The sequence below is a fragment of the Trichoplusia ni genome, chromosome 2 (genome assembly GCF_003590095.1).
Source record: "Trichoplusia ni isolate ovarian cell line Hi5 chromosome 2, tn1, whole genome shotgun sequence".
NCBI classification, from domain to species: Eukaryota; Metazoa; Arthropoda; class Insecta; order Lepidoptera; family Noctuidae; genus Trichoplusia; species Trichoplusia ni.
In genome coordinates, this window is record NC_039479.1 from 19,677,683 (window position 1) to 19,689,863 (window position 12,181).

The 12,181-nt window shown below is 39.6% G+C and overlaps 1 protein-coding gene across 1 annotated transcript; it reads right to left on the minus strand.

The window, feature by feature from the left end:
* Positions 1-434: 434 nt before the first annotated feature.
* Positions 435-12,104, minus strand: LOC113508586 (cubilin homolog). The gene has a single exon (XM_026891711.1). It carries the CDS (start codon positions 11,884-11,886, stop codon positions 652-654), a length of 11,235 nt encoding a protein of 3,744 aa, XP_026747512.1. The 5' UTR covers positions 11,887-12,104; the 3' UTR covers positions 435-651.
* Positions 12,105-12,181: the final 77 nt, after the last annotated feature.

Consider the following 12,181-nt stretch of genomic DNA (forward strand, 5'->3'; position numbering starts at 1 on the left):
TGCGCGAGCGATCCCGTGACTCTGGCTAAAGCAGTAGAAGGCGCCCGGGGTGTTTTTAGTCGGTGGAAGTCCGACATATCCCCACGCCGTGCCCTCGACGTGGGTTGAAGACATTAGCGTTTCACCCCGGAAAAAAGGGGGTTTTACTGTACAAAGGTCGTTGAAAAAAAAGAAAAATTCTTGTCCTACGCGGGATCGAACCTGCGGCAACTTGCGCTTTGTAGGTTTGGCGTGTCCTTTACCACTTATCCATTCATGCAGTCAGGACAGTTAATAAGTTCTGTGTAATGTGATCCAAAAATACTTACACTCAAGTAGATTTGTTTTCATGGTTGTTAAGGCGTAGATTTCGAAATATATAATAATACATAAGCGGGTTTTTGGGGCCAGGACCAGGCATTAATAATAGTCAGAAGGTAAAATAAAACAAACTCTTATCGGATTTATATTATTATTTAACATGGTAAGCATCTATTGTAAAAAGGTAACAGTAGTCATTTTTTTTAATAATTCTTATCATTGTCGAATAGATTACATATTATTTAATTCGATAACAATTCAATAGTCACATTACGTATTCTTTACACAAATTACAGAAATAAGATCGTAAAGATACAAGGCAGGAAATATCAACTAAATATAAATTAAACCTTATGCCAAAATTCCAATAAAGTCAGCCGTCCAACCTGTACCACCATTATTTTGTGTGGTGACAAACACTACCTTGACGAAATTATTATCGCTTGTGTAATCAGCAGGAGTTTCAGAACAGAATGTCCTAACAATTTCATTTTTACTGTTCACTAACTGCACGTAATTTTGATCACAAGTAAAACCTAAGTCGAAATCTGCGAAACGAAATAGTAATTGCGTATTAATGGGTGTCTCCAGCTCCCACTCACAGGTCGCCTTACGTCTGTAGGTGTTAGGGTACAGGGGGCTTGTTATCCTACCATACTCACTATGCATTTTTCCACCACATCCGGGACCCTTGTTTGTTACCATATAATTCAAGTCAAATCCTAGACGATTATTATTGTGTACGTGGTTGTGCAAAAACATGTACCTACCAGTAGAAAATACGGGTCTATTGTTATAGTCTTGAACTACTTTTATTATTCGGTTCGCACTAGTACTGTTTCCATCGAAAATATCAAGGTAACAGTCTTCGTCCCAGTAGTCGGGATTAGACGACATGAAGTACGCGGATATTGTGTAGTTTACTGGTGCAGTTATCAACGTATAACAGTCTTCGGGGACATTCGGGTCTGATTGACTAGGATACGTAGATTGTATTCGACCGTAAGGCTCCGAATAATTTCTTCCGCAAAACCCGGCAAACGCTACTTCTATTTCAACGCCTTTATGAATTTTAGAATCTGATTCCGCCGTTGTTATTATGTTTATAGCCGAATTTCCGTAAATATAGAAGTCAGTGGGCATCTTAAGGCCGCATAACTCGAAACGATTGGGGTATCTTACGGTGCTCTCATAAAAGTACATGTGGTTGAAGAAGTCATCGGTTTGGTGATTTACGATAAAGTCTTTGCCGAGTGTACTATTCGGGGCAGGTGGCTGGCTTAATATAATAAGCTTATCACTATTACAATGATCGATGTTGTTATTTTCTGTGACAGCTGGACGAAGGTCTAAGCTCATTACAGTGATTCGAATTAAGGAATATTGTTCAACATGCGCATCTAAACTATATGTGCAATGAATTCCCCGAGGAATAGATCCAGTGTCGAAACCAGGAGATTTGATTCGTTGTGGTGTATGACTAACAGATATGACGGACCGGCCGCATATGGTTGGATGAGCGGTTATTGTTGCTTCAAAGCCTTGACTTCCTATTTCCCCATCTGTAGATAGTCTAATGCTCATTAAATTACTGGATGAAGTCAAGACAGGAGGAAAACTGTGACCACAGTAAGTGCCGATTACTAAGCTATTTGGATTGAACCCATCCCTTATTTCGACTAAGTCGCAATTACAATTACTGTAACCTATGGCAGTTTGGTTAATGTTCTTACACGGAGAAATATGGAATGAAGTAAAACTGACTTTGATTACTGTATCTGGTGGTGACGTTATAGACCAATAGCAATCCAAATAGTTTTCGTATACAAGCTGACCCATTAGAGGAGTTTTTAGGACATGCGGTGTGTTAGTGGCCAAATTAATTTTTCCACCGCATTGTGCTGCTTCTGAATAGCTAAAGAAAACTTGTACTTTGAAGCCTGTAAAACTTATGCTGGAATCGGATACGAACTGCAACAACATGGTGTTACCCTTACTTCTCAATGTCGTCGTTGAATTTATATGTCCACATAATAAAGCCAATCGTTTATCAGAATCCATTTTTAAGCCTTCATATACGGCTATGTAATCATTGAAACATTCATTTTGACCTTCTATGTCAATGTATAAAAATTTAAGCACAACAATCTTATTAGAAGGAGCTTCAATAAACCATGTGCAGTTCGAATTCTCATCATACGTATCGAGAAGCGTTGACGAGAGTACAGTGTTGTTGGTGACTTTGCCGCCACAGTGATATATCGAATAAGATATTTGGAAACCTCTTCTTTGAACATAATTGTCACTTCTAAACCTTAGTGAAACTTTACTGAACTGTCCAACAACCGGTGGTTTCTCACTGCCACAATAAACTTGTTCTAAATAGCGATAATCGCTTTGCGCGCTGATAGTTAAATTATCTGAACTACAAGTGGGTAAAAATCCTTCCAGTTCAAAATCTAGGAATTTTAGAAACACTTTTTTATCTGGTGATGATATTTCATATAAGCAATCCATATGAGACGGGTAGTAAGGATAACCTGGGCTGTATAATATTTGTTCTTTTTCAACAGCCGTATAATTCCCTCCGCAAATGGGTTTCCAAACAGCTTTAAACCCGTCTTGATTGACATCAGCATCGGTGCGTAAAACAACTTTCATGCGGTTATACGTGGAGTTATACAGGGGAGGCGTTTGTCGCCCACAAACTCTGGCCATTTCCGTGTAAGCATCATTGCGCCAGTCATAAATAATGACGACATCTTTACTACAATTTGCTGCTTGCTCAATGAAAAATCGATCGACAAATTTAAGAGATACTCTATAACCTGCACGGGCTCGAATCTCCCAAGAACACTCCTGGTTAGAAGAATATTGTTTAGGATAATTCGGTGATGTAAATGAATGCTGATACGTTGTTAGATATCCTCCACATTGATTAGTCACTGTCCTAGCCATTATTTTTAAATCCATTTTGTTTTTAACACCTGAATGGTATTGGATATACATTTGTGAAAAATGAGAAAGTAAGGGTTTCTCTAAAACTGTTTCTTTGCAATAATGTCCGAGTTCTTGAGCTTCTGACCTAAAACTTTGAGTGACCTTAACATACTCGTCTTCACACTCTAATGTAAATGAGCCCTCCATTTTGAGTTCAATCCAACTACTAAACGGACTTGCTAAAATCCAAGCACACTCTAAAGTATCGTTGTAGAAATCAGGCACATTTAGGATATTGACAGGATCTTCTCCAACATGAATTATACCGCCACACGGTTGAGCCTTCAAATTAATATGAAAGTATAGTGAATTTAATCTAGTGTTTATTGCCGTCACATCTACAGCTGGTGCAGGGACTACATAAGTTGCTGCGCTATTCCCACAAACGTCCCGCCAATATTTGATGCGTAATTTAGGTATATAAGTAGTAATACTAACCTTAGGATTGAAGATACGACAGCGTGTTCTTGATGATGAAGAATTCGTATTGATGCTTACGAATATAGAGTTGTAAGTTAGATTAGTACTCACAGCGTTATCATCGGCTGTTTGTACTTGATCATTATAGTGCCATTCGCAATAATAAGGTTGATTAATGGATGGTGATACAAACTCTTGGTTGAGGCCACTCAATTCACCACCACATACTACGGCTTCGTCAGAGGTGAATTTCGCTTTAAATCTATGTGATGTAGCTGTTCTGTCTAAAACCATATAAATGGCTAATACATTGCTAGTAGATTCAAACACTGTTGTTCCAGGAACATATCCATCGCCCGGTATTGTTTGAATTGCTGATTGAAACATTCTATCGTTGTATAACAATATTTTATGCACACTGGTGTCGAAGTCCAATATCTCCAAACGCACTTTTCGCGATTTATTTGGAACCGATATTATCCAATGGCACTGTTTTATTGTCGTACGTTGAGGATAGCTTGGAGTACTCAAGAAGCCTTCAGAAGTAGTGATAAAGCCTCCACACATGGGTCTAGTCGAATTAAAACTAATTCGGAAGCCCCGACTTTCTGATATTTTCTCCCATGAGTCTGGTTTGCCGATATAAAGACTCACTGTAAAGTTGTTACTTGATGTTTCAACAGCTGATAAGTCCATACTTTCATCGGGACACATTTTCTTCAGCACTGTAATAGAGTTATTTAATGGCATTGCTTCTTCAATTGTAACTCTTGTGGAACAAAGCGTTTCAGATTGTGGCAACTGAACGTCTTGAGGCTTGATTAGGAATATGTGTGTTGCAGGTCCAATAATATGCCATTTACAAACGGAACCGACAGGCAATGCGTGCATATGCGGGTATCCGAGAGAAGTCAGTTCTCCTGCATCTGTAATAATGGTACCGCCGCAGGTATCGATACTGACATTAGCTTTAAATCCATTGAGTGGTTCTTTTAGATCAGTAGAATATTTTATGTACATTGCATTGTTAGTACTTTTAACTGTTCCAGGTTTCATCTTGCCGCAAAATCTACCCAAAGACGGAGATGATTTCGATGAACCATCTCGAATTTCTACAACCTCTGTTTCACAGTCCTCAGCATTGTCCAAGTCAAACCTATCCACAAAATCTAGTCTAAGTATTTCCCCGGGTGGACCGTAAAATACCCACTCACATTCAGAATCAGGAGCTGGTATTGAAGGGAAATTGGGAGAAGTTATTATTTCCGAACTATGGCTAGGAGACAACGTTGACGTTAGCCCACACTCATCGTTTTTCTCTTCATAGAATATAGTAAAGGTTTCAAACACACGTACTCCTCTTTTATAACTTACGTGTAAGGAATTACTTGAAGTTATAATATCTATTCTTTTTTCATGTTCATAACCACAATATTTTCCACTTCCCAATGTTGGGGCTTCTGCGGAATCACCATTTCGTAAAATTACGTACGTTGAACATACATCATTAGTATTTGTAATATTAAACTGAGTGAATGATAATTGAATAGTCCTGCCAGGGCGCACTTTAACGGTCCACTCACATTTAGCTGTTAAACTGGTGTAAACATTATTCGGCATCATGGCATCCCACCAATTGGGACTGATTTGACCGGATAAATCTGTCAATAAACCACCACATCTTGAATCCACTTGAGCGCTAAAACCTTTTCTAGTCATTGACGAGTCAGATTTAAAGTTTACTTTCATATAAGTAGAAGCAAATGTTAAGTTATTAGTTATTTCTGATGTACATATATTTTCTTTGACAGGCTTCCAGTTATCAGGGGTATCGGATGAATAAATTGAAACAGAATCAGCAAAGCAAGATGAAGTTTCTTCAATGTCAAAGTCGAGGAAATTAATAGCCAAGTGTCTTCCTTTTTGTGATTTGTAAACCCATTCACAATTCAAATTTTCTCTATAGTTGTTTGGGTAATTCGGTGAATTCAAGGTAACTTTACGGCCAGGTTCAATTATTTCAGTCTGATTTCCACCACAGTTAATGAAGTTATGAGGTTCTTCATTTTGATTCCTCGAAGTTTTGGACCAACTCATATGAAAAATAGAACCTGCATTTGATTCATCCGTTTTAAATGTTATGTACACTACACTGGATGATGATTGAACGAATTTTGCAGTACTAAGTACACCATCAAGTTCTTCTAGAATAGGTGCCGTAGTATCATATCCATCGAAAATAGTTAGTTTGTTGTAGTTAAATTCATTGGGTGAGTAAATTTGCAATTTATCGATATTGATAGATATGGTATCTACACCTGTAGTCATCACCCGCCATATATACTCTCCTGATCCTAAATAACTAGTTGGGTACAATGGAGAACTTATCTCACCGCTCTCTCCCTGAATATCATTTTCACGTTGAAGCCCATAATGCAATAGAAAGCCGGTGCCGCTTGATTTCGGAATACTATGGAATTTGATATAAATTTGAGAAGCTACCGTATGGTTTGTTGGCATGTCGCTGCCACAATACACGCCTAATAAACGACCAGCTCCATTAGTTTCACGAATTTCAACGTAATCTGCGTTACAACTTTCTGAAAATGGTATATTAAAACTCTCGAATTGAACGTATACAGTGTTCCCTTTAGATGTCCTTATTATCCATTCACAGTCTGTATTTCCGGAATATGGTCCAGGGTAATTAGGAGACGCAATTGTACCTTCTTCCGATTCTAAACTGCCACCGCAGGCATTACTCAAGGTCGAATAGTGAGCGGAAAACTTACCAGCCAGTATCCCAGTGTAACTTCCAAATTCAATTGTCAAAGCACTGCCACGGCTGACTATCATAGGCGGTACTTTACGCCCACAGTATTCACCTATAACTGGAGCACGCTCATCATCTCCATCGTGGACACGTAGGAATGATGACGGACAGTTTCTGTTTGTTATTACGTTGTTATCCTTCGGTAATGAAAGAAGACTTAACACTAAATATAATTTCTGATCGGGTGTTGGTGCAAGGATAGTCCAAATACAACTCTTGTTTAAATGATTAACAAAACTATCGCTGGTTATAAAGCCCTCTTCTTTAGCGTTTATAATAGCACCACAAGTCATAGTAAAATTAGCTTTAAAACCTTTAGCTGATCCAATATCATCTGTTTTAAATTGAACTATGATATGATTGTATTTACTGATAATTTGAGTTTTATTTGAATTTGGACAAATTCGGTACGTGGAATTTGAAGTGACCCTGTATTCATTATTGTCATATATTTGAATGGAATCCATACAATTTACGTCGTCATATGGTGAAACGGAGTAAAGGTCGAGATCTAGGAAGTTTAATTCAATACGATGATATGCGGGAACGGATATATACCAAATACAATCTACGTTGTTATCGTAGTTTTGTGGATAGTTTTTGGAATAAATGAGTCCCGTCTTAGACCTTATAAAACCACCACACGTCGCAGTCTTAGATATAAATTGAAACCTAAAATGCACATCTTTCAGTTTAGATTGTTTAACAAAACGGACTAACATATAGTTACTTTCAGAATTTACGGTAACTTGACCGTTATGACAAACTTTCATCAGCAGTGGTGTCTTTACATTTTGGCCATTATATAATTCCACGGCATCCGTAGTGCAATTATGGGTATCTGTCATATAAATGTCAGTTAAAGTCAATGATATGGTCTTGCCTTGTCGAGTTTCTATCAACCACTCGCATTCCATTTGGCCCTCGGTGGTTTTACTTCTGTCGATAGATACAACTCCTTGGAGTTTTTGAATATGCCCTCCACATCCGTAACTAACCCATTCTAAGCGGAAACCCGGGCGGGAATTGTAGCCGCTAGAAACAAATTTAATTTCTAGAGCATTGCTCTTCGTAGAAATCGGCTTCGGTAATGAAGTCCCACATAGCCTATCTGAGTAATCCGAAGCTGACAACTCTTTTACTTGTAAATAATCTGCAAAACAAGGTTCGCCATCCCGATCGTGAAATATAAAGCGATGACGTGGACTTGCCCAATGGGATCTAAAGAGAACGCGGGGCTTATAAACATCAAACTGTATAAAAGTAACGTTTATTTTATTGCCTTTGGGAACTTGAATGTTCCACAAACAATTTAGATTCACTGGATAATTACTGGGAAAACCTGGACTTTCTATTACTCCGTACCTACCCGTGACATTGTTAGTGCATATTGTTTGATAATTAAGCATAAAGCCTTTAGCACTTAGATATATATCAGACCTAAATTTAATATAAGCATAATTTGTTGATGTCTCGATGCTACTTAGTTCGGGAGTCATATAGCAGTGTCTACCTAAAGAATTTGAACTGGTGCTACGTCCATCATATATTTCCACATAATCGTCTCTACAATCGGTCGTCCTTTCCAGATCTAGTTCTGTGAAACTTATGCGTATTTTGGAACCAGCGCTAGTTACTATTCTATAAAAACATTCTGCGTTCTCGTCATAATTACTAGGATAGTTAGGAGACGAAATTGCACCTGAAGGGCTCGTTAGTGTGCCGCCACAGCCTGTTATCGTACCGTCCCATTCGATTTTAAAACCCGTGCCGCTCAGGTAGAAATCCGAATGAAAGTGTAAATGTAAGGCATTACTTAACGACAGTATTATTTTTGATTTTATTTCTCCACAAAACTGACCAATTAAAGGTGAATTTTCATTACCACCATTTCTTATTTCCAAATAATCGCCGAGATTGCATTTATTCCTCATAGGTCTTTCTAAATTAAATTGCGAAATGTTTAGCTTAATTTGTTGACCAATAGGCACATTAATAACCCAAGTACAATCACGATTTGGTTCATACGTTCCAGGCCAGCCAGGTGAATATATAAAACCATGAGTTTTAATAAAGGTCCCACCGCAGTGGGATTTCTCATCTAAAAAGGAATAAGATAATGAGAACCCTGAAGATCTAATGGACCCGTCAGATTCAAATTGTAACATAAGGCGATTTGTCGATGTGGTAAATGCGGGCGGTGAGTGCGAACCACAAAAAGTACCTAACACTTGATTCTCATTTTCGTCATCTATTTCAACAAGTTTTAAATAATCGCTACTGCAGCCAACCATATCCTCAATATCAAATCTGTTCCATGTTAACTTTATGTGCATTCCCTCAGGAGCTATTAATATCCACTTACAAGATTGGTAATTCTTGTAAATTGTCTCATCTCCAGAAGGGTGATTTATTAAACCAGTTGTGTCCCGGTATACTCCACCGCACTCCGTATCGATCGTAGTGTAATTAGCATAGAATCCTGTTCCAGAGAGACTGAGATCTGACTGAAACCGTATGTACATATAGTTGAGCGTAGACGTTTGTACAGGTGGAATATGCGCCGCGCCTCCGCAGTATTTACCCAGTAAAGTGGAATTTATGTCGTGACCGTCTCTCACTTCAACGTTATCGAACCGACAATCGTAGTACTTGCTGTCTTCTATGTCGAAATCTTGGAAAGTTAATTGAATCGCTTTTCCAGGCACTGTTGCAATTATATAAACACATACTTTATTGGCAGGGTAACTGAATGGATACCCGGGTGATTTTATAATACCACTATCGCCTACAATTGTTTTTTCGCATATAGCTTCGTAAGTTATACGGAACCCTTCCGATGACATACTCCTATCTGTTCTAAATATCAAATAAAGAGAATTTGTGCTTGACGTGTATGTTTTTGGATATGTGGTTCCACAAAACCTTCCAACAAGTCGCGCATCCGACGATGCTCCGTTATATATCTTTAAGTAATCATATTTACATCTAAAAGATCGTTCGAGCTTAAAAGATTTAAAGGTAATTTTTATTTTAGTATCCGGACTTGTTTTAATCTTATATTCACAAAGCAAATTACTTAAGTACGCCCCATTGTAAGTAGGAGAGACTATTTCCCCTTTATCCGCGGTATAATAACCCCCACAACCTGGCACCCCTTCAATGGGCGCGTAAGTGATTTGGAAACCACGACCAGAACTATAAGCGTCCGAATGAAAGTGAATCAGTATGTCGGAGCCTGCAGAATGCACAGGGGCGGGTTGGGTAGAGTTACAATACTTATTAATTAACGGATCTGTAAGGTGCTCTCCGTCGTATATAGCTAAGTAGTCGAAACTGCAATTTGAATGTGATTCAATATCAAGCTCATAGAAATGCAAACTCATCCTTTTACCTAACGTAGTGGTCAGATGCCAATAGCAATCACGATTAGGAGGATACGGGCCTGGTGAGCCTGGAGAACTGATATGTCCGTGAGTGGTTGCGTTAACCTCGCCACCACAAACCGGTTTGATACTGGTCCAGTGCAAAGCAAATCCATCTTTAGCAACTGTACTATCGGAATGGAACCAAAAATATAAATTATTGTGACTAGATACAATATTGCCGCCCTTCGGGAAATTGTTTCCACAAAATCGTCCAATTAGTTGACTCGATGATTTGCGACCGTCATGGATTTGTAAAAAGTCATAAGCGCAATCATTACCCTCTAAATTAAATTTACTGAAAGTGACATTAATTACTTTGTCAGGAGACGTGTGAATTACCCAAGCGCATTGAGAATTATGTGTGTAAGTCGTATTGGTCAACGGATAGACGATACTGCCTTCCTCGTGATCTAGAACCCCACCGCAAGATTTTGTCCTTACCTGGCATAAGGGACCTGAGTATTGAGCAGTGCACTCACAACGAAAACCGCCAATCGTGGTGTCGTCTGGTCTGCACATACCCCCGTTCTGGCAAGGATTTACAGCACACACGGTGGTCTGTGCTTCACAATGAGCGCCGCCATACCCCTTGTAGCAGATGCAGGTGTAACCGGTTCGAAGAGAATGACATTGTCCATGAGTGCCACATGGATTGTTTTCGCAAGCTTCAGTAGAATTAGAATTAGGGCTGGTTGAAACATAACATCCGCTAATTCCTACTCCATCACCCACCATTCCCTCGGGACATATACATTGCAGTGTTTTTCCGGTTGGAGATGGCATTTCTATACACTGTGCGGATGGGTGACATCCTCCATGAGCAACATTACACGAACCTCTCCAGGTGCAAGTGACCCCGTCGCCTTCGTAGTCCGGTGGGCAGGGGCCACATATACGGGATCCGATGGTATTGTGACATGTCACCAAAGCACTGCAGCCACCATTGGGGATAGTCATGCATTCGTCGATATCCGTACAGCTGTATCCATCGCCTTCATAGCCATGAGGACATTGTCCACAGCGGAATGATCCGGGGAGGTTTATACAATCAACCTTGGGATTTATAGAGCACCTCGGGCCTTGATAAGATTCACATTCGTTTATATCTGTCAGACACGAGACGCCAGTGCCGTTATTAGTCCATCCTTGATGACAAAGACACTGTATTCCTTCTCCAGTTGTTACTTGCACACAGGTGCCGTGGCCGCACATTTCTGAATCCCCACCGGAACAATCCTTTGCTTTTCTGGTACAATGTAATCCGAACCAACCAGATTTACACAAACACTCATAAGTTCCAGGTCGGTTGATACAAGTAGCGCCATTTTGACATCCCAGCTCAGTGCCAGCGAAATTCCGGCATTCGTTAACATCAACGTCACAGTCTCTGCCTTCCCAATTTGACGGGCACAGGCAGTGATAGCCACCCACTAAGTTGAGACAGGTGCCACCGTGTTCACAAGGATTGGATTCACATTCATCCTTTGCTCCGTTATTAATTAGTGATTCTAGACGTTGGACTTTTCTGTGTATGTTATTAACTCTTCTAAATAGCAAAGTGATATTGAGCAGCAGACCAACGGGTAGATCATTATTCTTGTCTTCAAGCGTCTGGAGCCTTGCTAATATGCCTTTGATATTGCTGTCAACATTATCGCTGTTGTAAGGTTGATAGGTTATTCCCTCAGGCGTTGACTGAGAGTTAAGAATATTAACATTTCCAACGTAGATGCTCGATTTTGGCCCATTAGGTCGAAGGTAAATATTTTTATCCAAAGCAGGTTCTAAAATTAGATCTCCATTGGAAGTCTTGATTTTTGGTCGGTCTTCATATATTTCACAATCCAGATGTACAAAACAGCAGGCGGCTAGCAGAAACACCCACTTGACCAGTGTACTGGTCATGGTCCATGTGTTAGGTTGACGGTTGTTGCACACTGTGTGCTGACAGAAACTATACTGCAGTTTAGTTCATTCGTTTTAAAATCGATTCGGGCGTATCGTATCGAACGGGGCGTACCCATACGCCCCTAGCGATAGTGAAATGATGATCGGTCGACGTATTATGGCCATCTGGCTGAAGTATTGATAAACCACACGCAATCTTAAAAAATACCCCTGGATAACAGATTGACAGCTCATTTTACGCCAGACATGCTTTTGGATTGTTATGGGACTCAGTGCTTGATATAAAAAACAA